Source organism: Grampus griseus (assembly GCF_964374135.1).
Source record: "Grampus griseus genome assembly, chromosome: 17".
Classification (NCBI taxonomy): Eukaryota; Metazoa; Chordata; class Mammalia; order Artiodactyla; family Delphinidae; genus Grampus; species Grampus griseus.
Window position 1 is genome coordinate 57034863 of NC_139011.1, and position 26346 is coordinate 57061208.

General features: G+C 37.5%; 1 protein-coding gene across 2 annotated transcripts; it reads left to right on the forward strand.

The window, feature by feature from the left end:
* Positions 1–1761: 1761 nt before the first annotated feature.
* Positions 1762–22690, forward strand: IMPA1 (inositol monophosphatase 1). 2 transcript variants are annotated; one of them, XM_082674462.1, is made up of 9 exons: positions 1762–1837; positions 4803–4920; positions 5300–5433; positions 7263–7367; positions 8561–8606; positions 10860–10968; positions 12782–12890; positions 19948–20099; positions 20966–22690. In XM_082674462.1, the coding sequence occupies exons 2-9, from the start codon at positions 4858–4860 to the stop codon at positions 21079–21081; spliced, it is 834 nt and encodes a 277-aa protein (XP_082530588.1). In that variant the 5' UTR covers positions 1762–1837; positions 4803–4857; the 3' UTR covers positions 21082–22690. The 2 variants fall into 2 exon arrangements, with proteins under 2 accessions (XP_082530588.1, XP_082530589.1); XM_082674463.1 differs by having other exon boundaries at positions 1769–1837; positions 4858–4920.
* The last annotated feature ends 3656 nt before the right edge of the window (positions 22691–26346 follow it).

Below are 26346 nucleotides of genomic sequence, written 5' to 3' on the forward strand. Positions count from 1 at the left end.
CTAAAAAGCTAATTTCTAAAGTTTTTTTTTTTTAGTTTTTTTTAATCAAGAAGACAAAAGCATCATTTGCTAGACAAATTGAGGTGTTCAAATCAGATACTTAGAAGGAGACAAAGTTCTGGCTTTTTGTGAGGTTTGGTCCCAGACTTCATGTCATTCATTTTTGAGAACTCTCATTTGCAACACATTGGTGACAATATCCTGTCTTTTTTTTTTTTTTTTTTTTTTTTTTTTTTTGCGGTACGCGGGCCTCTCACTGTTGCGGCCTCTCCAGTTGCGGAGCACAGGCTCCGGACGCGCAGGCTCAGCGGCCATGGCTCACGGGCCCAGTCGCTCCGCGGCATGTGGGATCTTCCCGGACCGGGGCATGAACCCGCGTCCCCTGCATCGGCAGGCGGACTCTCAACCACTGCGCCACCAGGGAAGCCCGAAGTGGAACTATTTTAAGGACCATAGACTAGTCCTTGTATTTCATGTGATGCAAGCTTATCATACTATGTATTCCCTGAATATGGACTTTGGAGTCAGTGTGTTCTACTCTTTGCTCTTGCTGTGTGACTTGAGGATAAATAACTTCCCCTGAGCCTCAGTTTCCTCGTCCATATGATGAAGCTGATCATATCTTCTCATGGAACTGTTGCAACCTTTAAGTAAAATAATGCATATGAAAACAAAAGTGCCTGAAGCATGGTAAGTCCTCACTACATGGTTACCAAATGAATTATTGAGAATAGGGGCAGTTAGTTGGTTCTGGCCAATAAATGTCTGTCTGTCTACCTATCATAGGTTTACTATAGTGTATATTGTTGAGGAGGAAGAAAACTTTCCTCTAGGAAACTTTCTAAGTTCTTCTGGCTGGTCTAAGAATTAAATTGACATGAGACAGATTTAACAGGAGAAAATCAAATTTAATTTTATACATATGAGAATCCTCCACACATAAAGGGGCCAGAGACCCCACATGCATGAGAGGGTCAGAGGCAGAAAAGTAAAATGAGGACTACATGCCATCCTGAGCTAAGGAAATGAGATGGGGGCCTGGGGCTTCCAAGGACAGGAGGATGATAAGAAAAGCAGATGTTTGGTAATTAGATATTTGCCCTACCATATAGATGGGGCCCTTTAGATAAAGCATATCTCCAGTAATAACTCTTTTCTGAGAAAAATTTCCAGTTTAAATTCTTCTAGGTAGTTAAGGGAGGGAGAGTATTTTCTCTTTCACTCACCAGGTCTCAGTTGCCTTTAGCTCAAAATAATCCTCATGCAAAAATGGAACATTTGGGGGACGCTCCCTTATGAACCCCTACAATATGTATATAGTGTAGGTTTACCCAGCACAGTTTTAACAAATAAAAGTTGCAAAGCTAGAGTCGTATCTCCAGTTTGTGTTTTGCCAAAAGGGTAGCATGGAATAAAAGACTGGGACAAAGAAAGGGAAACAGGAAAATTGGAAGGAATGGAAGACATAAGGGATGGGCAAAATAGAGGAAAGGAATTTTTTTTAAATTACAGAAGAATGTACAGGCAGGAGAAAGAAAGTCAGAAGAACCACAGACGAAAAAGAAGAGGTCAGATCTGGAAGGACCAGGCGGAGGGGGACGGGTCAGGAAGCGATCACCAGCGCAGCTTGGGTCTGGGGGTGGGGCAGGGAGTTGGGGGTTGGAGGGCTATGCTCCGTTGTGGGGCGGGGCCAGAAGAAGACGAACCCCGTGGGCGGGGCTGCAGGGGCGGGACTTCCTGTCGGAGGCGTTACCAGCCTGACCCTCCTCTCTCTCCGGAAGAGGCCAGCGTTGGATGCGGCTGGTATCTTAGCGAGCCTCTAGCCCTTCACCCAGAGGTGAGACCTTCCTTCCTGCGATCCCGCACCAGCCCTTGGGCGGGGTCGTCGGGCGCTGCGGACGCGGGCGGCTCTCCGGAGTGGTTTGGAGTGGGTGGGCTCGGTCAGCGGTGCGGGGTGACGCCCAGCGACAGAGGCCGCAGTTGGGGCGCCTTCACCCCTGCTGTTTTGTCTTGAGCCACGGCTGAGTGACACCAGGAACGGTCCCTGCGTGTGTAGCGGTTTCGCCCCCGGGATCTCGCTGAACCTTTGCGGCAGCTTGTGTAGAATAATTCCCTCTTTTTCACTTTACCGATTCCAAAGAAGCTCAGAGAGACCTGGCATACGTCCAGGGGCGTGTAGTCCCGGTGTAAGCCCCTGATCCCGTGCTGTCCGCAGTCCCGCTGCTGGGGACAGGTGGCAGGAAGGTGGCATGGCTCCCACCGCAGGGAAGGTGGGAACCAGGACAGAAAAAGTTGAAAATGTTTCATGTGTTTGTCTTTGAGAAAGTGAAGGTGAACAAAATGTGTTCCTTTTTGAGATATACTCAAAACTGGTTGGAAAGATAAGGCATGCACGCAAATGACCGAAATGTAAGGAAACATTCCTGAGTGCCCTAAGAGTGATGTACAAAGTTTTATGGGGTCTTCCAGGCTTGGGTGTCCTCTGAGCTTCTCATAGCATGTTCCCTCCTAAGGAATGTCATTCAGACTCAGGACTCAGTTGTTTCCTACTCAGGTGACTTGCATATTTAAATCTGCAGGCCATACCTCTCCTCTGAGGTCAGGATGCATACAGTCCGCTGCCTAATTGACATCTTCTTTTGGTTTCACAAAGGTTCCTCATTCTCTACTCATTAAACTTTTGTTCTCCCGACCTCCTACCCAGATCCCAAATTTGACTCTTCTATTGCTCCGTGTTTCAGTAAATGTCACCATTATCCATTCAGTTGCCAAAGTGAGATATCTGGGCATCATTAAACTCTTCCTCTCCCTCATACTCCATATCCAATCTATTGCTAAGTGCCCTCAGCTTTACCTCCCAAAGCAAATATCCCCACTGTCTACTCTTCCCTCCACCCTCTAATCCATTCTGTTCAGCAGCCACAATGTAGTGATTCCTCATGGCTCTCAAATCAAAATCTTACCTCTAAGGCCTCGCTAGGGATGAGCCCTACTATCCCCCGGCCTCACCCCTCCCCCATTTCTCTTGATCTGTGAGCTGTCACACTTAGGCCTTTCAGTTGCTCTTCACATACCAGGAGTCCTGCAGTTGAGTTAGTTAATACCTATTCTCTTGTCGGTCAAATCTTTGTTGAACCATGTTCTTAGGGAAACCGTATCTGGTACCTAAGACCAGGTCAGAGTTCCCCTGTTACATGCTTCTCATTGCACTTCTGCGTAGCCTTTATTGCATTTGTGATGTTGCATGTGGTCTGTGATTTTTTTTTTTGATTAATACCTGACTACCCACTAGAGAGTAAGTGTGAACTCTGCCTGTTTTTCCTCACTGTGATGCATTGCACAGCATATAATAGATATTCAGCACATAGCTCTTGAATGGTTAAACAGATTATGACTTCTGGGTGGAGAATCCCTAGAAGAAAGGGTAGCTTTTGAAGTGAGCCTGGAAAAATTGGTAGGAGATATCAGTGCTGTTAGTACAGGGAGATATGAATGGCTTAAGCAAAGTTTCTGGCTAGAAAGCAGATTCATAGTGAGAACATCTAGTTCTGTTTAAGCCTAGAAGAAAGAAATGGGAGTAAGTAAGAATGAAAAAATAAAGTTTGGAAACAATTCTTGAAGTGCTCTAAGCAGTTACTCCTATAACTCAAAAAGTGGCTTCCTTTTAAAATTATTTAAACGCTCATATCAAGAAGAAGAAGCAACTAGCAGAAACAGCTCAAAGTATCTGTCCTTTGTCCTCCCTTCCCTTCCCCTCCCTCTCTTCCCCTCCCCATTCCTATACTGTGAGCACCATGATTGGGATTTCCGACCAGTCTTCAAGGTGAAACTCTGTGTAAGTTATTCTCAAATATAAAGATGACAAAATTAGGGTTGTTTTATAAATGATCCACATTTTTCTGAGTCTGACAGCTTGAAAAGCTTCACTGTCCTGGGTGCAGGTTTGAGAGTGTGGTCAAGCCAGTGGTGAGTTAGTTTAGTCTTCTCTTCAGAAGTAAGTGGAAAGCTGGACAGTTCAGAAGACAAAAATGTGTTGTTTTTTTTCCTCTCTGAAACTTGAGGAAATTCCTTTTTTACTTTATTGTTATTTTTTTAGTCCTGGAATTTTCTTTCCTCAGAATGTTATGATAGAAAGAGCAGTGGACTTTAAATTCAGAATTGAGTTCGAATTCTGACTGGGTCATCTGTCTAATAAAGCAAGTTATTTATAATCACTGAGCTTTAAGTTCTTCATCTTTACAACCTCATTAAAAATAAATTTGCATGTATAAAGTACTGAACTACCTGACATTCAATTAGTACATGTGCCTTCTACCCCTTCCCTTCAGAGCTTCTTTAATTTCTATCTGTGGCTAGTGGAATGCACGGATGCCAAAACTGCAGATACTGAAAACTATCTGTGTTCCCTGTGTTCTTTCTCTAATTTTCACTTTATTCTTAACCCAAACATGCACCTGTCTTTTAAGATATTTCTTGTGTCCTTTCTTCTCCATTCCCTAGACCAATGCTGTTTTTTAAAATGTTGTATGGTATGGGCACTTTGGGAGACACTTTTATAGAATAAAATTTTATAGAATAAAATAATTTTATAGAATAAAATAAAATTTTATAGAATAAAATTTTTTGTTATGAAAATGTTTCTACAATAGAAGTGAAGTAATTTAGATAAAAAGTGTTTCTTAATGGACCTGTGAGTGAATACTGAAAAAAACTGAACTCTAGAATCAGGTAGAGGGTGAATCCTGAATAAAAGTATGTTGCAAATTGAGCTGTTTTTGTGACCTAACTATTCTATGATTAAGATTTTTAGAGATTTGTAACTGCTGTATCTTTGTACGTGTTAAATCTGTTCCGAAGATGGCTGATCCTTGGCAGGAATGCATGGATTATGCAGTAACCCTAGCCAGACAAGCTGGAGAGGTATGAACTGAAATCTTTTCAGCCATGATGTGTTGGATGTGGACAGCGTGTGGTTGCCTTGTTAAACAAAACATATACTTTGATTAATCTGTATCTGTTTTCATTTTATTGAACTTTAGTGGAGTGATAGTTTAATTTTGTGTCATTAAACTTTTTGTGATGACAGTTGTGAATCTAAAATAGGATGTAAGATTCTGTGATTTTATACCTAGAAGGTCATAACCCCTAAGGATTTATTTTATTTACACTGTGGTAAGAAATATTTAAGAGTATCATTTAAGACAGATTGAATGTTTCAAACCATTTCTGTATTTCATCTTTTAGTTTGATTTAAAATGACTTATGCTTTTCCTATTTGCTTACCAAAAAATCTTTTTAGATGGCTCGTGAAGCCCTAAAAAACGAAATGAATATTATGATCAAAAGTTCTCCAGTTGATTTGGTAACTGCTACTGACCAAAAAGTTGAAAAAATGCTTATCTCTTCCATAAAGGAAAAGTATCCATCTCACAGGTATTTCTTATTTCAATTTCTTGTGATAAAAATGAAATCTAGGTTGGAGTCAATAGTACTAGACAGAAATTTTGATTTTAGACTCAGTAATTGACTATACTTAATTTAAGCTGAACGGGAATTTATTTGGAGGGTGTTGGGCAGCTCAGGAGCCCTGAGAGCAGGGCTCAGGTGGGAACCAGGGAGGAAGACAGAGCTGGTTAGGATTGGGTTAGGGTTAGGGTTAGGGTTAGGGCTAGGGTTAGGGTTAGGGTTAGGAGCCATTGCTTCAGATGCTGCTGGTAGCCTCACTCCTGACCCTGCTCACTTTGGATATCTTTACCCCATTAGCTCAAGATTACAAATCCTGGGCAAGAACATCTGCTAGCTGAACTGAGATTGTTTGCCTAAGCTCACACTTCCAGGGAGCAGTGAACAGGGCCTATTTGGATTCCTTTATAGTAAGAGGAGTGTTTGGATGCTGGGAAGTTGACGTGACAAGTGGCTGGCATAGACAAGATTTAAAAGTTCAGTTTTATTCTCTATATTGCAAACTTTTTTAGGTGCTAAAGTCATGGTATCTTTAAGGAGTTTGAGAGAAAATACTAAAATCAGGGCTTTCTTTATAGGCACAGAAATATAACCAAAATATTGTCATCATTTTAAGGGTTTAACATTGTCATTCTCTACTTCTTCGTGATCATGCCATTGGCCATTCCTGGTATTTTAGTCACTGAGGAGAAAAAAAATGTTTAAAGCTAAATATATGTCTTCTCAGTGAAAAGGTTTATAGCCAAGAGAAAAAGAGATACAAGAAAATTATGATAATGATTATTAGGACTGTTCAGTATTGAATAAAGGACATAAATAAAAAAGAAAGTAGCAACGGAAAGAAGAAATCCAGTGAACTCAGACACCATTTACAGAATTCACCTGAGATTTACTGTGTAGCGTGTTTTAGGAAAGCATGTAAACACAGTAATTTTGGTGGGTGATTTGCTTTCTCATTGACTTATTTAATGTTCTGTATATTATCTACTGCTGTATAGCAAGTTACCCTAAAAACTTAGCAGCTCTAGACAGCAAACATTTATTATCTTAGAGTTTTCTAGGGTCAGGAATGTGGTAGTAGCTGGGCTGTGTTGTTCTTGCCAGGGTCGCGTAACGTCATAGTCAAACTGTGGGTCACCTCAGGCTCAACTGGGGCTGAAGGGGCCATTCACTTATGTGATTGTTGGTGACTTCAGTTCCTCATGGGTTGTCTGCGGCAGCTCCGCTCAGTTCCTTACCATCTGGGCCTCTCCACAGAGCAGCTGATAACATGGTGGCCGGCTTCCCCCAGAGCAACAGAGGGAAGGGGAGGGAGGAAGAAATAGAGTGAATAAGATGGAAACCTCAGTGCCATTTTGTGAACGAGTCTTCCAAGTTGCACGTTGTCACTTCCACTTTGTTCTATTGGTTAGAAACGAGTCACTAAGTCCAAATTCACACTCAAGGCAAAGGGTGTTAGGCTCTACCTCTTGAAGAGAGGAGTATGAGAGAATCTGTGGACTTATTTTTAAAACCTCCACATTTCCTTAGTAAGTTCTCAGCAACAAATTCCCTTTTCAGCATGTGTGCCTTCACTTATCCTGGCATTACATTTGAGAATTTAAGATTCTGTTATTTTTCACATGACTTTGTTCTGGGGGAAGTAAAACTTTCTCACTTTCATCAGTCTGCAGGAAAAACAATAGAAAAGTGTAGTGTACGGACTTTTGTTGTGTTTTATAGTAGACCCTGGGTAGCTTAAGGTTTGAAAATTGTTGAAAGCAATGTAAAGATTCAGAGTTCGTCACTTTTGATTTTAGTTTCATTGGTGAGGAATCTGTGGCAGCTGGGGAAAAAAGTATTTTAACTGACAGCCCTACGTGGATCATTGACCCTATTGATGGAACAACTAACTTTGTACATGGGTATGTTTTAAAAATTTTAATATTGTAATTGCTGTTACTGTATTAACTGAATGGACTGTTGGATATTTTGTTCACAAACATATATACTTTAGAGAACTGTGTAAATTGTAGAGTAGTTTGTAAGTGTATTATGCATAATTTTCATCAGCTATGGAAGAGGTGATGAAGTATTAATGTTGTAGACTTGTCTAGTGCAGGGAAGTGCCCTGTTTACTATTCTTTTTCTCACTGTTGAAACCACATAAAAATGTATGCAAGCAACATTGCTCCTTTGAGATCAATTAAGGAAATAACTAACTCAATACTGGAGTGTTGTCTATATAGAATGGGTTCAATCCAGGAGAAAAAAACTGTTAAAAAGAGCATGGGTTTTAGGATGTATGAATCGTGACCTTGAGCAAGTTGCTTAATCTTTCTAGGCCTCAGTTTTTTTTTTCATTCTATAAAATGGGCACATTAATGGTACCTGCCTCATAGAATTGCTTGTTGATGGGACTCAATGAGTTGTACATTTATATAAGAACTTACTCTAGTGCCTGGCACAAAGTAAGTATATAACTCAGGATATTTAGAAGAAAGCCTGATAGAATTGCCAGTGAGAGTTCAAATGAGTAGCCTAGTTTGGTGGGATGACACATAGTTGTTATATTTGAAGTTACCATGTAGCTAGCTGTATGTATCTTTACTAATAGAATTGTTAAAGCCATAAAGCTAAGATGTAGAATCGTTTTGTGATGGAATGTTAATGTGGAAAGATGCTCATAATATTATATAACATAGAGAAGATTATAATATATAGTATGATCCCATTTTTGTTAAAATTAAAACTATATTAATGGAATTCTACATTTAAATTGTATGAAATGGCATACAGTGCCAAGTGGCCTTCCCACTTCTGACCCCAGCTTCTCAGGACCCATCTCTGGAGGTGACCATTGTTATCAGCTTCTTGTGAATCCTTTCAGAGATGTCTCATGCCTGTAGAAGCATCCTGTATGTACGCATCTGTATATTCTACCCTCCCCATCCCCTACGATTTACACAAAGGGTTGCATACTGTACACACAGTTCTGGGGGAGGAGGGATAAGACTGTTCATATGAAAAAAATTGTAAGCAGTTTTATTATGAAAACACATATTTGTTGAAAATAAGTTCTATTTTGATAAATTTATGTGTGTGTTTTTTTTTAAAGATTTCCTTTTGTAGCTGTTTCAATTGGCTTTGTTGTTAATAAAAAGGTATGTTGTTTAAATTTATGGTTGGTAAAATGACTTGCTCTCATTTTCTGAGAAAAGAGTAAATGTGTCTCCATAATAAATTTAGGTTTGTCTCTATTCAATTTATGTAGCTGCATTATTTTGAAATAAACTCCAGAACTGTTAAACTTGTCATGATACTTTTTCCAGTGAAGAAAATGTAATGTTTTCTGAGAAGATTTTATAAAGAAAAAATACACACAAATAACTGAAATATGATTCAGTATTTAATCACCATTATATACATGATAGAGTCAGATAAGATAGGCGTTGATGTAGGGTCTGAAATGCTTAATGGAAGAGGTGTGCTTTGAGCTAGGAATGCTTTAGTAGGCATTGTGAAGGGAAACATCAGGAAGTGGAAGGGGCCAAGCATGTTTAGAAAATGCAGACTATGTTCAGGAACCTGAACACTTGCTGTCCCTAAAGCCCAGTAGAGTACAATCTCTACCTGTTGCATTTCCGTGCTGTTTGGGTATTTGATTGATCAAAACACGAATGGTGTTTACTAACATCTTACATAACTGTCTTCAAGGGGCTTGAGATATATTTGATCAGCATGTACACAAGAGAGTTAAGAAATCTCTGAAAATAAAAACACAGATTAGTGCAAATGAAATCTTAGGCACAGGATTGTGTTAATCACTGAGAACATTCAAAGGGAGATAGGTGAGCATTTCTCATTTAATCAGCCCTGGGCTGTTGAACTCCCAGTTCAGTGCAAGAGTTACACGTGTGAACAGATAAAGGTAATATGTGGTGGAACTGTGAAAAAAAAAAAATACTATGAGAACATGAAGAGGGTGTAACCAATTCTGCCAGGAGTTGTTTGGGGAAATCTTCATACTAAATGTAATGGGTCTTAGAATTTGGTCATGTGAGTTGGGTCATAGCAAATTAGGGGTTTGCCAGATAAAGAAGAAAAGGAAAGCATTTTAATCAGAAAGAACAGTTTGGAGAAGAGCATGATGTGTGTGGGGAACAGTGAGATGTTCATTGTGGGCAAACCTCTGGAAATGGCAGGAGCAGAACCAATGAGGTGAGTTAGTTGTCGTCTTGCCGTGAGGCACCATGGCCTGTCCGTGTCAGAACATTTAGATTTTGTTTTTAGGTGGTAGGAAACCAGTAGAGGTTTTTACGTGCAGAGTGACAGATAATTCCAGCAATGTAGAGGTCACACCAGAGGGGCAGGTGATTCTGAACTCAGATGGAGGTGGGGAGAATGGCTGAGGAAATGCCAAAAATCAGGAAGTGTTTTCAAGATAAAATTGGAAGGAAGTGACTAATGGGGAAGGAATGAGGCGTGAGTGATCAGATAGTGAGTGAGTTTGACCTCCTCAATTGAGGTTTCTGCAAGCCTAGGTTCTGAAGCACAGCTACTGACCTGTTAAGATGGGGTTGGTGGGAGCCACAGTTAGAGAGGTAGTTGAATTTGTGGACTGGAAAGAACAAACCTGTAAGAATCGAGAGAGCTAAAAGGGAAATGGAAGAAGAGGAAGAATGAAAAACTCTGGGGAACACAACTTTTAGGGGTTAGGCAGAGAAGAAGGTCATAAGAAACTGTGACACCAAGACAGATCAGTGAGTGTAGTAGGAGGTCTAGGAGAATACTGCCAGGAACACGGAGTATGGGATTAACTGGTGATGGTTAGCAGTCTCCAAATCTTCAGAAGACGCATTTGGTCAGCAAGAGTGCATTGATGATCTCTTTGCAAGGAGTTTCAGGAGATGCGTGATCAGGGAAGAAGCCAAATTGTAGTGTAGTAAGAGAATGGGAGATGCAAAGTCTAGACCACTCTTTGGCAGTGAAGAGAAAAGGAGAAGGTAACGTTTTGAAGGTTTTGTGAGGGAGGAAGAAATTTGGCGAGAAGTCCCGGAATGAAAGTCCAAGAGAGGAGGGATCAGTTGATGGAGCAGTTTTTCAGAGAAGTTTAACAGGAAGAAGGATTCACCCTAGAAAACAGGAGCAACCTGTCTTCATCTGAGGCAGGAAGGAGAGAGGTCAAGGTGGGTGCCCTTAAATTTAGAAATGGATGAGACAGGAGTCAAGTGTTTAGGTCTGATGACTTCTTTCCTCTGACTAAGCTGGGAATTAGCATTTTAAATACCCATGGTTTAGCCATTTGAAAACATTATTAGTATACCAGATTTTCTTGTTACTTTCTTAGAAAAAGTATGGATGACATGAGAAAGAATACTCAGGTTTGGTAAAGGAAACTTGTTTTCCTTCTGCAGATGGAATTTGGAATTGTATACAGTTGCATGGAGGATAAGATGTATACTGGCCGGAAAGGAAAAGGTGCCTTTTGTAATGGTCAAAAACTACAGGTTTCACGCCAAGAAGGTTGGTTTATCCTCTAATTTTTGGTGTGATTGATATTATGTATTCGTATGCTACTGTTTTTGAATGTTAACCTGTAGAGCTCTCCAAGTGTTAACTGATTCATAAATTGTGTCTGTTTTCTCTGTACTTTTTAATTGTGACCACAATTTTGGATGTAGTAGTGGAAGCAGGGGAAGCAAGTGCGATGGAGCAGAAGACACTTGAGGCTTGCGTTTTGTCAGGGGCTGGGGAGGAAGATGAGTAAGAATGACTCTCTGCCCTCATGGCCTTCATGTTTTATTGCTTCAGCCACTGCATCTCAAATTCTTTGTAGAATTCCTTTGTTCTGATGCCATTGGGCCCAGTTATTAGTAAATTGAGGGGGAAAAGGCACTTCAAGTTGGGAATCATTAAAAATGAGGCATAAAACTATTATATATAGGATGCATAAACAACAAAGTTCTACTGTATAGCACAGGGAACTATATTCAGTATCCTGTGATAAGCCATAATGGAAAAAAATGTGAAAAAGAATACATATATATGTATAACTGAATCACTTTGCTGTATAGCAGAAACTAACCCAACATTCAGTTATACATATATATATTCTTTTTCATATTCTTTTCCATCATGCTTTATCACAAGATATTGAATATAGTACCCTGTGCTGTACAGTAAGCCTTGTTGTTTATGCATTCTGTGTATAATAGTTTGCATCTGCTAGTCCCAAACTCCCAATCCTTCCATCCCCCTTGGCAACCACAAGTCTGTTCTCTATATCTGAGTCTGTTTCTGTTTTGTAGATATGTTCATTTGCGTGATATTTTAGATTCCACATATAAGTGATATCTTGTGGTATCTTTCTCTTTCTGATTTACTTCGTTTAGTATCATAATCTCTAGGTCCATCCATGTAGCTGCAAATGGCATTATTTCATTCTTTTTTATGGCTGAGTAATATTCCATTGTATGTATATACATCTTCTTTATCCATTAATCTGTTGATGGACATTTAGGTTGTTTCTGCATCTTGGCTATTGTAAATAGTGCTGCCATGAACATAGGGATGCATGTATCTTTTCAAATTATAGTTTTATCTGGATATATGCCCAGGAGTGGGATTGCTGGATCATACAGCAACTCCATTTTTAGTTTTTTGAGGAACCTCCATACTGTTTTCCATAATGGCTGCACCACTTTACATTCCTGCCAACAGTGCTACCATTTAATTTTAATTTTTGTCTTTTTCAAATCTATATATAAATTATTTAATTTCTAGATTCCACTTTTTTTTTTTTTTTTTTGCGGTACGCGGGTCTCTCACTGTTGTGGCCTCTCCCGTTGCGGAGCACAGGCTCCAGACGCGCAGGCTCAGCGGCCATGGCTCACGGGCCTAGCCGCTCCGTGGCATGTGGGATCTTCCCGGACCGGGGCACGAACCCATGTCCCCTGCATTGGCAGGCGGACTCTCAACCACTGCACCACCAGGGAAGCCCCCTAGATTCCACTTTAAAAAAAAATATGTAAGACGTTTGCTCGTTTCCCACTAAATGTGTCATGCATGCAGGCAGATTGGTTATATTCTGTACTTTTGGGGGGGTGGTGTAAGGAGCTAGACTCTTTTTGATGATTATAAAAATGATGATAAAATAACTAAAAGAGATAATAAATTGATAAGTATTTTAATATTTAAAGCCTTAGAAAGAAACAAATATGATACAACTAGAAAGAGGAATAAAAATGTCCAATTTGTTCTGAGTTACAAGTGTCAAATTTTTTATCAGAATTCTTATTAATAAACTCTAATGATCATTTAAAACATTTTCTTTTAGATGTTACCAAATCACTCTTGGTGACAGAGTTGGGCTCTTCCAGAACACCAGAGACTGTGAGAATTATTCTTTCTAATATGGAAAGGCTTCTTTGCCTTCCCATCCATGGGTAAGCTCTTTTCACTTTTTCCCAAAATTTGAACATTCTATGTTAACATTATAGATAATTTGACATTCTAAGGAATGAATTTTTCTTTAGAAATGAAATTTTTGATTAATAGACATGGGATCAGTACCGTAATTCTAATTTTATAATGTAATTTTTAAAACTTTCATTTGAAATTTCAAATTTAACAAAATTTTCGGAAATAAAAAACTACAAGAAACAAGAGTATACACTTTATCCAGATTCACCTATTGTTAACATTGTACCCGTTTGCTTTGTCATTTTATCATTCTTTCTTTTCTCTGTGTCTGTCTCTCTCTCTCTCTCTCTCTCTGTGTATGTGTGTGTGTGTGTTTGTGTATACTCCTTTCTTTCCCTGAACTATTTCATGGTAAATTATTTAGATTATGGCTCTTTACCCCTAAATACTTCAGTTTGTTATTTCCTAAGAATAAGGATACTCTCTTCCATAACCACAGTACAATTATTGACTTCATGAATTTGCTCTTTATCTAGTCTACCATCCATACATATATAGCTTTGTCAGTTGATCTAATAATGTCTTTTATAGCATTTTTCTTCCTCCAGTGCAAGATTCAGTCTAGTGTCAGTATTATGTTTAGTTGCCATGTCTCTTTGGCCACCTTTAATCCAGAACATTTCCACAGCCTAAGTAATTACCCGCTTCCTCTAAGTTTTCAAGTTATTTGCATGGAGGTATACAAGGTAGAATCTTATAGTTTATTTCTGGCCTCTCTGTATCAGTAGTTATTTCCCCCTTATCATTTCTTATTTTGTATATTTGTGCTTTCTTCTTTTTAAAAAGTCTTGATTAAGTTACTTGGTGGTTTGTCTATTTTATGTTTTTTCAAAGAACCAGGATTTTGCTTATTAATCTGGTCTACTGTTTTTCTCCTCTGCTTTATTATTTTCATCATTTTGCTTTCTTTTTGTTCATTTTGTTGTTTCCTTTATTTTTCCTTTTTAAGTAGAGAATTTATTTGTATGCTTTGATTTTTATTGATGTAAGTATTTAGGCTATGAATTTTTATCTGATTACTGCTTTAAATGTATCCCATAGATTCTGATGTGTTTTCATTTCAATTAATTTTCACAAAATTTGTTACTTCTGTTTGTATTTCCCTTTTCACCCAAGAGTTGTGTTCTTAAATTTCCACGAGGAAATGACTTTTTTTGCTTTTTTAATTCCATTTTTAATTTGTAGTTTTATTACATTGTAATAAATATATATTATGGAACTTTATGTTTTCTTTGTGCCCTGTATATGATCAATTTTTGTGGAACTTCCATATGCACTGAAACAAAAGTACATTCTGTATTGTACTTTGATGTTTGAACTTGAAATCTGCTTTGACATCAGAATTGTGCCTGGTAAATCTTTGTCCACTCTTACTTTTAGTCCTTTTGAATCACTGAGTTTTAAGTGCATCTCTTGAATACAGCATAGAGTGGAGTTTTGCTTTATAATCAATTTGAAAATCTTTTTTCTTTCCATAAAAAAGGTAGGCTTACTCATTTATTGATATGACCGTTTTGTTTGGTCTCAATTCTGTTGTATTATCTTACATTGTAATTACTTTGTATATTATGTTATAGTTACTGTATTTATTTGGTGTATCCCCTCTGCTTTTTTTCTTTTTAGAAATAGAAATTTGTGAAAGGTTCAATTTTATTCTCATGGGTTTCTTTTATATTAAAACTCTTTATAATGCTCTTAATATTCTCTTTTCTTACTTGACCATTTACTCTCTGTAAAGGCTCCAGAACGTTTTGGCTTCCGCCTGTTACCTATATGACATTCAGTGATTTTACTCTACTTTCCCCTTTTTCTCTCCCTTTTCATCCAGTTTTTTAAGTTGCATTCTTTATACTTTGTCAGACGTATTATTATTACATATTCTTTCACCCACGGTCCCATCCTGTGGTCTTAGTTTTTGACTTTATAAAATGCTCACAGTCCTTCCATGAAGTTTTCCTGGTGTCAAAAGTTCATAAATAACAGAATTAAAACCAGCGAATCACTGAAGTATAATTAGTAAAAGTTTATTGTGAACACACAAAAAGACAGTTTGCAAACCAGGAACACCCTGACCAAAACATGAAATGAGGCTCAGGCATATATTGTTATAAAGAAGCTTATAAAGTGAGAAAGCAGTGACTATTTATTCTTCACAGTGATTGGCTATAATAGAATTTTTTTAAATGATAGGGAATTGATTAGTGGTTACCTCATATCAGCCTTGAGAAACAACTTAAGTTTTGCTTGTCATTTCCAGAATCATAAGCAAGAAATGACCCAGGTTGAGTTAGTTTTGCAAAATATGCTAAATTAAGCTTTGTTTGCATGACTAAACTGGTTTTGTCTGCTCAGGGAATTTTCAAGGCTGGTCTCTGTTTGTTTTTGATTTAACACCAATCACCTTTAGATTAGATGAAGCTCATCTCTTAGTAGATTCCTTGAGAAGGGCACATGTACACAGTATTCCATGAGATCTGGCACATTCCAAACTGTTTTTCTATGGTCTTGAAACGTGAAAGACAGCTTGGCTGGATAGAACATCTTTAGTGAAAGAAAGTATAAAGTACATTTCTTTTTTTTCTTTTATTTTTAGAAATTTATTATTTTTTTATTTATTTACGTTTTGCTTCGTGGGTTTTCTCTAGTTGCGGTGAGTGGCGGCTACTCTTCATTGCGGTGTGTGAGCTTCTCACTGTGGTGGCTTCTCTTGTTGCAGAGCATGGGCTCTAGGTGCACGGGCTTCAGTAGTTGTGGCACGTGAGCTCTAGAGCGCAGGCTCAGTAGTTGTGGTGCACGGGCTTAGTTGCTCCAAGGCATGTGGATCTTCCCGGACCACGGATCGAACCCATGTCCCCTGTGTTGGCAGACGGATGCTTAACCACTGTGCCACCAGGGAAGTCCTGAAGTACATTTCTTAAAAATGCAATTACAGGGCTTCCCTGGTGGCGCAGTGGTTAAGAATCTGCCTGCCAATGCAGGGGACACGGGTTTGAGCCCTGATCCAGGAAGATCCCACATGCCGTGGAGCAACTAAGCCCGTGTGCCACAACTACTGAAGCCCGCGTGCCTGGAGCCCCTGCTCCGCAACAAGAGAAGCCACCGCAATGAGAAGCCTGCGCACCGCAATGAAGAGTAGTCCCACTCGCTGCAACTAGAGGAAGCCCATGCGTGGCAATGAAGACCCAACACAGCCAAAACTAAAATAAGTAAATAAATAAGAAACCCAAATTAAAAAAAAAAAGCTACTATACTGTTGCCTTGCTTTGTATGTTATGAGAAATCTGATGCCAATTTAATCTTCTTGGCTTTTAAATTATTTCATTTTTTACTTGGAGGCTCTGAGAAAAATTTTTTTCTTTTAATCTTCCATGGCTGACACTTTTATAACGGTATATCTTGGAATTACTCATTCTGGGATGTTTTCTCCCTATAACAGGTAGATTCATATCTTTTTTTTTTTTTTTTCTGGAAAGTTTTCTTGAGTTTTAGGTTTAAGTATTAGTTCACTTCTGCTGTTTTCATTTTCTTCTTCAGAGACACCAGCAGGAACATTAAATCTTCTTTGTTTCTTCCCTTGCAGCCACTTTCTCTCCGACCCATTTTACTTCTTTCTTTTATCGCTTTTCCTCACTGCCCTTTATTAAGTTTTCATTTGCATCTGTTCTCTTTAGGGGACCTTGCGATTTAGTCTTCTTTTCTGATAGAATTTTGTCTTTTTTGTCCCACTTCTTTTCTGAGTTCGGTCATCTCTTGTTTTATTTTTTCCTTGTTTTATTTTGTTTTGTTCATTTCTGTGCTTAATTTTTTGCAGAGACACTTGATGAGTCAAAAAAACCCCAAACACTTTTATTAGCAATGTCTGATGTTTCACAGTAGATTTGTGTGGATGTGTCTGCTTTTTCTGTCTCTGTTCACTTTGCAATCTGGGTTCCTGGTTTCAGAGCTCCTTATCCTGTCAGTTCTACCCTTCTGTATAGGTTCTGTTATGAATTTCTGCTAAGTGGTGGTGGGAGGTGAGGATTGGCATGTCTTGTTTCTCTTTCATTTCTCAGGATCTTTAATTTTTTCACTCTTAGCTCCTGCTTTTCCTTCACTTTGTCCCAAGAGATACCACCTCCTTTTATTTTAAATTGAAGTATAATTATATATTAATTATAAATGACATTTATGAGGCAAAGTAAATCATTATGGGTCAATTTCCTTTGTGTAATTTTTGGGGATTTGTTTAATGAAATGCACTGTATTTGTTTACTTTAATGATGTTTTCTGGTATCATGCTTTAGGGAATAATTTCTTCATAAATATAGCTACTATTTTTTGAGGCTCTTTTATATGCTAGGCCCTCTGCTAGGTGCTTTACGTCTGTTGTTTCTAATCATTGCAGCCAGAGCCAAGGTAAGTTGATATTTCCATTCTGATGACAAGAAAGCTAAAATTTGAAGAAGAAACTTTTTCAAAATTATAGTTTTTAAGCAACTGAGTAGGGGAGCAAACTCAAATCTGTGTGATTCTGAAGATAGTCTTTTTTACTCTATACCGTCCTAGCTGTATAGGAGGATCAGACAAACATAGAATTCAGGACACATATGCAAAATCTAGACCACAGCCTCAATTATTTGGTAATTAATAATATTTAGTAATATTTGTCCATAAAAGAATATGCTTTCTGATCAAAAGACCTCTTGACTGAGAGCCATTGATACACATCAAAAGTAGACAGAAGCATACCGTATATGCTGTGCTGGAAGAACTGCCTATATAGCATTGTTCTTCCAGCCTAGGGTTCTATGTTTGAATAGAATACCAAGAGATAATTTGTGAGCGATCTTGGTATTTTCTTTCTATGACATGAGATGTGAACTATCACATACCCTTGAGAAGAGGAGGAAAATACACCATTATTTATAAACTAAAAAAAGCCACTAAAGTTAATTTGGGTTTATATATTTGGAAAGCAGTCAAACACCTATGGAAGTTTATTGAGGTTGCTAGTTCTTTCTTAAATTTGATATATAGTAAGAATATAGGCAGTAAAATATATTTGAAATCAAGGCATCATGTAATTCTGATCCTTTTCTAAAAAGAAAAATTGCTTTGGCATGAAGGATGTACTCAGGTGCAGTACTTTTTTTATTTTTAAGAAACTAAACAAATACCACATTAGTCATCAATTTCTCATTATTTCTTTTTTTTTATTTTAATTTTATTAGGGTATTGTTAATTTACAGTGTTTTGTTAGTTCAGGTGTACAGCAAAGTGATTCAGTTATACATATACATATATTCATCCTCTTTTAGATTCTTTTTTCATAAAGGTTATCCCAGAATATTGAGTAGAGTTTCCTGTGCTGTACAGTAGGTCCTTGTTGGTTATCTGTCTTACATATAGTAGTGTGTGTATGTTCATCCCAGTGTGTGTATGTTCATCCCAAGCTCCTGATTTATCCCTCCCCACTGTGTCTCCCCTTTGGTAACCATGGCTTGTTTTCTATATCTGTAAGTCTGTTTCTGTTTTGTAAGTAAGTTCATTTGTTTCATTTTTAAAAATTAGATTCCACATATCATATGATATCACTCATATGTGGAATCCCCTTATTTCTTTAAAAATAAATAGTGAAGGAACTCAGTGAACAGACCTGACTGCTTTATTTTCAGAGGTTTAAACAACTAAAAAAGAAGCTTGAGTAAAACCCATTTGAAAGTAGTAACTTACAGATATGATGACCTCTTCTTCTTAAACATTTCAGTGTGTATATTTTTGATAAAAGCGACATTCTTTAACATAACCACAATTACTAAAATCAGGAAATTAAGTTTGATACATTACCTAATGTAGTGACTTAATTCATATTTTGAAAGAATTCTAATCCAAGATCCAATCCAGGATCATACACTGCATTTAGGTGCCATTTCTCATCAATTTCTTTTAATCTGGAGCAGTTGCTTAGTCTATCTTTTATGACCTTGACATTTTTGAAAAACATAGGGTAATTATTTTATAGTATGCCTTTTGATTTGAATTTGTTGGGTTTCCTCATGATTAGATTTGGGTTATGCATTTGGGGCAGGAATGCTACAGAAGTACTGTTATTTCCTTCTCAGTGCATTATATCAGGAGGCACATGGTACCTTTTTGTCCCATTATTGAATATTAACTTTGATCACTTGGTAATGATCTTGCTATCTTTCCCATTGTAATTATTGTGTATCTTATAGGGAGATACTTTGATATGTAAATATCATTCATCCACTCATTTTAGCGTTTATTTTTTATTTATTTATTTATTTATTTTTTTTGCCGTACGCGGGCCTCACACCGCTGTGGCCTCTACCGTTGCAGAGCACAGGCTCCGGACGCACAGGCTCAGCAGCCATGGCTCACGGGCCCAACCGCTCCGCGGCATGTGGGATCTTCCCAGACCGGGGCACGAACCCTCGTCCCCCTCATCGGCAGGCACACTCCCAACCACTGCGCCACCAGGGAAGCCCTAGCGTTTATTGATGATTCTTTCCTGAATCAGTTATTATTATAATGGCTAATAAAGTAATGTCTGTACTTACCTTAACTTGATATATTTCCAAGGAAAAGCTACTGTGAGAAGGCAAACCTGAAATAATCTTTCCAGGCAGGCCTAGATCTAAGCAGAGCCCACCAGTGCTGTTATCTCTTTGGTCACGCGTACTGATGCCCATGCAGTTGGGGATGACCGGGAGTACATTTTCACCCTTCTATAAACTACTTGTATTGTGGGGCTATTGTCCCTGGGTTTAGACCACAATGAATATACATGCATACCATGATAGTAGAATTATAGAATTTTCTTCAGTTTTTTTCCCCAAAATATCCTTGTTTTATAGTTTATGTTACAAATGATTGCTTCATAAGGATTAGTTTTGTCATTTATATAGTGCATCATGACTGTTGCATCAGGCAACACTTAAAAGAAACTGAAGTTAAGGAGGAATGCCTTATTTGAAATAATTTCTTTTTCTATCTTATTTTTAAAATGTTATTTGTTAGGATCCGAGGTGTTGGAACAGCAGCTCTTAATATGTGCCTTGTGGCAGCTGGAGTTGCAGATGCATATTATGAAATGGGAATTCACTGCTGGGATGTAGCAGGTGCTGGTGTTATTGTGACTGAAGCTGGTGGAGTGCTCTTGGATGTAACAGGTAAAATTATGGGACAGTAAAGCATTTTTCTTTCCATATCTGTTGGACCTTCCTCTATATATGGCTTTTTTCCTTTAATGTTTGTTACATGTTATACCTCAGCTCTTAAGGCAAAAAAAGCCAGTAATTTTCTACACAATCAAAATAACAAACATTGCGAGATAGAGGCAAGGATAAGAAGCTAATGGTAGCATGGAATTAATAATGATAAATGGCTTAGCCTCTTCAAATATGAGTATCAGGAATTCTTGAGAGACTATAGAAAAAGTCAAGAAGGTCACTGAATCTGAGAATTGTACCAAGAGTTCTCTGAATGGTGACCATGGTGGTGGTTGAACATGGACTTCGTCCACCATCACTTTCTGCCTTGAGCCTAGAGGGGCTACGTATTTCCTCTGTGCTGGTGGTGAGATTTTTAAAAGAGCGAACCTGGGTTAAAATAATTCATCAATGGCCTGGGAGAAAGACAGCAAAGTATTAAGGAAATGGGAAGGAGAGTGGTGTGAAAATGCATTGGAGTCAGATTTTCTGTCCATAGATTCCCAAACATTAAAGAGGTAATAAGAGTAATAGAAAGAAGAAATAGAACACACAAAAGGTGAAATAGAGAAAAGATGACATTTTCCAGACTAGTGTGATTGAGATACCAGTTCCCTCCACAACTGGTATTTACTAAAAGAAGGTGCTTAGAAACTCATTTATGTATTATCAAAGCTTAAACATTATGGTTATGTGACAGCATAGATCTTTTTAAAGATTGTCGAAAGTATTAAAATGTTATGATTGACCATAGTACATATTGCTATGCAAGTTTTATAGGAATTACTTTTGTACAGGATATAACCATGTTCCATATTTGATTTTAGGTGGACCATTTGATTTGATGTCACGAAGAATAATTGCTTCAAACAATAAGACATTAGGAGAAAGGATAGCCAAAGAAATTCAGATAATACCTCTTCAAAGAGATGATGAAGATTAATTCTAACAGCTTCACACATTCAATCAGTTGCATCTCTCCAGGTTTGCTGATGGTGTTACAAAATTCAGGACATCTGTTTCACTTGAATAATATGATTGGTTTAAATTGTCGTCGATGTCCAGATTAAAAATTGCAGCTTGTTCTGTATTTTACTAAGAGTAGGTATGCAAGAATGGCTGAAATGTTTGTTTCATTGTTTTAAAAATTTTTGCGTGTTAAGAATGTACTTTGGGAAAAATATGCAGGCAGTTGATGAGACAGGTATCACATCAACTGAAATAGTCAATTAGCAATTTAGAGTTTCTAAGTATTTATGAGCCTCTGAAATCTTGACTTAACTATTTATGTTCGTATGCATTCTTAATTAGAAAGTTAACTTTTTGGAAAATTTTTTTTCTTTAGTTCCAAAAGCCATACTTAACTAAATTTGTAAGAAGTATATAATGAGTACTTCCTAGACCAAGGTTTCTTTCTTTGCAGAGAACCGTGTTTTATTAATCAGTGTAGCACCAAACATGGTACCTGTTAAATAGTAGGCAATCCAAAAATAAGCATTGAAAGAATTAATATTTTAACGGTAGCAATTCCTAGTTGCTACATAAAGTAATGAGCTCATCATTCTGTAATTTTACTTCAGAATGGAAGTAGAAATTATCTAGTTTGGAAGTAGAAATTATCTAGTCATCCTTTTTATATTTCACATTACCATTCCTTTTAACATTTCACATTACCATGCCATTTCAATTAACTGTACCTATACGTCCTGATATATTTCAGTTACTGTACCTCCTGATATCATTTGTTATTGTGGGCATTTCTGCAGTTTATATGTTTTTCAAAACACTGCATTGCAGTATTTGTTTGGATTTCTTTAAAGTCCATATATAAAAGAGAAGAAACAGTTTCAGAAAAGCACTTTCATCAGGTATCTGATGTAACTAGATACTGTATGACACTTTACTAAACTCAAAATTCATGTTTTCAAGATGATCTGGCTGAGCACAGGAACCTGGCAGATATACTGCTTTGTTAATATTGAACTATTTCTTTCTTCCCAATCTCCTTATTTACCTTTGTTGATTCTATTCAGCCTTAAAAATATTCCTTAATAGTCTTTGGCTTCTCAAACTCAAAAAGAAAATTGTTCTGGTTCATAGATACTTTTAAAAGAATAACTTATTGCTTAGCCTTGTCCTTTGACACATGAACAGTATTAAGTTTTGTTATAGGCTCATGTGAGCCTTATATTTGATGAAAAGAGAAGTGCTTCTATAAAGTTTTCAAGACAGGATTGTTTTTTTTTTTTTAATTGTCGTGCACATCTAATACATTAAATATCTATGAACCTAAGATTTGAGTATTATAATTACTGTATTTGTACTGTTGGTCAAATGCATCTCATACTGTAGTATTCTAAGACAGGTTGTTTTGCAATTAAATATATTGTGATTAAGAATATGGTCATGAATAAAATTTTAACTAAAAAGTATATATATGTTATAGTCAGGGTTTATAGTCTTCCCAAGTGTACACACACACACACACACACACACACACACACACATAAAATATATACACTTGAACACCCCTCCTTTTTAAAATAAAAAATGAGCTCATTCTATCATGTACTTATGTGTGAAGTGTTCTTTGGATTCAATATGAATTACTAGCTATTCCTAGAAATAATTTACAATGTCTGGGTCAGTAGTTTGCCTGTGATATATATCATTTTGACTCAGTTGTCCTTCATTTCAAGATCTAATCTAGAGCCTAAGATACAATGTTTAAAGAAAGAAAAAATAATCATTTCAAATTGTTTCTCTTTGCTTCAAGTTCATATCCCCGTATCTTTACCCTGCCTCATTTGGAAAAATTAATTCTTTTGTTATCCAATTAATACATACACATAGTTCAAAATTTCAAATAATATACAGAGCTCAGAAGGAAAGCAACATTTTCCTATCCCATTCCACCTCACCCCTAAGTCGATCTCCCCAAACTCTTTAAGTAGTTTCTTTTGGTATTTACCTCCATCTTAAAAAAAAAAAAAAAAAAAAAAAAGATAAACATATTCTGTTACATCTTTATTTATTGACTTTATTAATTATCTATTAACTTGCTATTATGGAAGATGAGGATTTTGTACTCTTAACTCCATGAATTACTTTTAGCTCCTCCTTTCTATTCTTCTAGTATAGTGATATCTATTATTTGTTGTTGTTGTTAAATTTATATTCAGTGTTTAACTTAGGACTTTTATTCACTGCTAACTAGTAGTGTGTTATGATGACATTTTCTTTCCTGTGCAACTTTTTGTTCTTTCTGAAGTTGACAGATTTTCCGCAGGACTGTAAGTGTTTTTTGTTTTCCATTTGTTCAACCATAATCAGATATTCTCTTCTATTAGTACTATTTTCTTTTCCTCTTGAAGATAGATCTTTTGGGACCCTTTTCCTTTTCTTCTAGTCTGATTGGTTCCTGGCTAGATATGCCGCATGGCAGTCCTTCTGGGGCTTCCCTTTGCTTCTAGAAGATAGCAGAGGAGAATATCTTCCTGACCTTTGTAGACAAAGAACTGGTAAATATGACACAAAAAGCATTATGCATAAAGGAAATAATTGATTAATTGGGCTACATTAATATTAGGAACTTCTGCCATCAAAACACACCAGACAGTCAGAGGGCAACCCACAGAGTGTAATACATACACCTGACAAAGTATATCCAGCGTATATAAATAACTGCTACATATCAAGTTCCAACAAACCCCGAATGATACCAAGGATTGATAAGGATGTGAAGCACCTGGCCACCTCTATCAGTCCAAAGGTTCTGCCCTTTTTGAAGTGGCCAGTGATGTCCTAATTTAAAGAAGCCAGATCTTTTATGCTATTAATTTACTTGACCTCTCTGTAGTTTTTCATCTCACCCATTCTCTGTGTTTTTAAAATTACATTTGTCAATTCTCCTCTATCCACTTCTTGTCTTATTTGCTGACTCTTCTTCCTCTGGTGAAGATACTGTGCTATTAGAGAGCCATTCTTGGTCCCCGCTTCTATCGAGTCACTCAGGAAACTCATTCATGTCCCTGACTTCAGCTATCACAACCATTCTGCTGAGTCCCAAATCCAGATCTTAACTTAGTGCCCGCATTGCCCTTGTGAGTTCTTACCCTTCATCTCCGTCTCCTTGCTGGACGGCCCCTTCTGAATGCCCTCTACTTTTATCAGCCCAACATGTCTCTAACCAAACTAATTAATTTTCTGCTCATAATTTTCTGCTACTGTCCTATATACATTCGCTCCCTACCCCATCCTCTCAAATAAGAATCTGTTATATTTGATGTGTCCTTTCCACTAGTCTTCCATTCCAATTTGTCAAAACCAAGTTTTTCATAATATTCCCCTCTCCCCACCCCCCACCCCCCAATATTCCCATTGAATATTCCAGCCAAACAAACACTTGCTCTTCACTGGACTCCTCTGAGACTTTTCAGATGATATTCTTTCTGCCCAGTATTATTACAGTAATACTCATCACTTTTTATGATTGTAAAGATACCGCTAAGTCACAATGATTCCCCTTTCACTGGGAACTGCCCCCGACACTCAGGGCTGTCCCTACTGTTACCATGTCTGTAGGTGATATGGTTCTGCCCCCTGATGAATTCATGAGATGACATCTGACCCAAGCAGGACACGTGAAATTTACTAGGGAATTGGGCATTTTGAACCCAGTTAGGAATAGGAATAGAACAGAAATTAGGAATGATTCGGAATAACTTATAAAGTTGAGGTCAGTACTGAATATGAAGTCACGTGCTTCTCAGGGAGTGGCTGACCCTCAGGCTGTACCGGGCATCAGCATTAAATCCCACAAATCTTCCAGTTTAAGAAGAATAGAAATAGGCCATAGTCACGCGTTCTAATTTCTAGTATTCCATGTTATATATTTATATCCCTTAGGTTGTTTATTCCCTTAAATAACTCATAAAATATCCTTGATAATAAATATTGTTATTAATAGTTAGCATTTGTTGAGCCCAAAGTACCATAAATTATGCTAAGGGCTTTTCATTCATGATCATATTTAATTCTCACAATAACCCCAGGAGAGGTTATTATCCTCATTTTACTGAGGCACATAGATGTTATTAAACCAGTTTTCCTGCTCAAGGCCATACAACTAAGTGGTGGAACTCATGTAGAGATACAGCTGAGTCCACAGTCTTAACCCACCACCCAGTGGCCCTCTCCCTGGCTATACGTTAGAATCACCTGGGACGTGAGTCTCACGGAGTGAATCTGACTTACTAGGTCTGGAGAGTGGCCTGGCCATCTGTATTTTTAAAAAATTTCCCAGGTGATTCTCAGGGTAGCGCAAATTGGGAACTGTTTGCTCCAGTGTACTGCTTCCCAGAAGTAACCGATGTTTTAGAAGTAGCCAACTCACCTGCCCACACACTCCCTCAGCTCCACAAACCTCAGAAGGTTTCATGATATAATTTGATGTCTTAAACTTGAAATGTTGCTTTGAGTCATCCCTCTGCCACCGAGTGAGCCAGATTTGAAAATTATTGTACCAGCCTTTTTTATTTCCACAAATTAACACTAGATGGCAAACTATACATGGGGAATCATCTTATGTTAAGCATTTTTTATCTCTGAAATATTTGATTTTTTCCTTCAAATAACCTTATTAACCAATATTTGAGTTTAATAACATAGTATTAAAACCAGGGGGATTTTTTTCGTAAATTGAATTACTCTGTATTGTGGATCAACTCATATTCCCTTAAGCAGAACCATAGATACCCTAGATGTACACTATGGCCTTAATTTTAGTTATTTTTTCAACTTCAGCTTTAAAAAGGGGTTCATTAATTATAAACGTATATAAAATGAAATACTCACGAACACTTTTTCTACCAATAGATTTTAATGTCCTGTCAAAAACTTGACTCATTAATTAAAACGTTTACTAATGCCCTGCTTACGTTTCCTAGGAAGTTTGTGGAAAGCCAGCCCTGCAAAGCTGGGGTCACTTAGACAGTGTTATATGCCCACTTTTCCTAATGGCTCCCTCATTTTTCTTGGAATACAGTTTAAATTCCTAAGTATGGATTAGAAAACCATTCAAGATCTGGCCTGACTCTCCTGTTTTCTCAACTTTTTCACTCCCAGCCCCACATATAACACATAGAGCTCAGACTAGATTTCTTTCATCTTTAGCAACGTATCTTCTTCTGTTTCATGAATGTTCACT

Coding starts and splice junctions, on each gene's coding strand:
- IMPA1 (XM_082674462.1), top strand. CDS start 4,858: ATGGCTGATCCTTGGCAGGAATGCATGGATTATGCAGTAACCCTAGCC. Junction 7,368..8,560: donor ACAACTAACTTTGTACATGG/GTATGTTTTAAA, acceptor TTTTTTTTAAAG/ATTTCCTTTTGTAGCTGTTT. Junction 10,969..12,781: donor ACAGGTTTCACGCCAAGAAG/GTTGGTTTATCC, acceptor ATTTTCTTTTAG/ATGTTACCAAATCACTCTTG.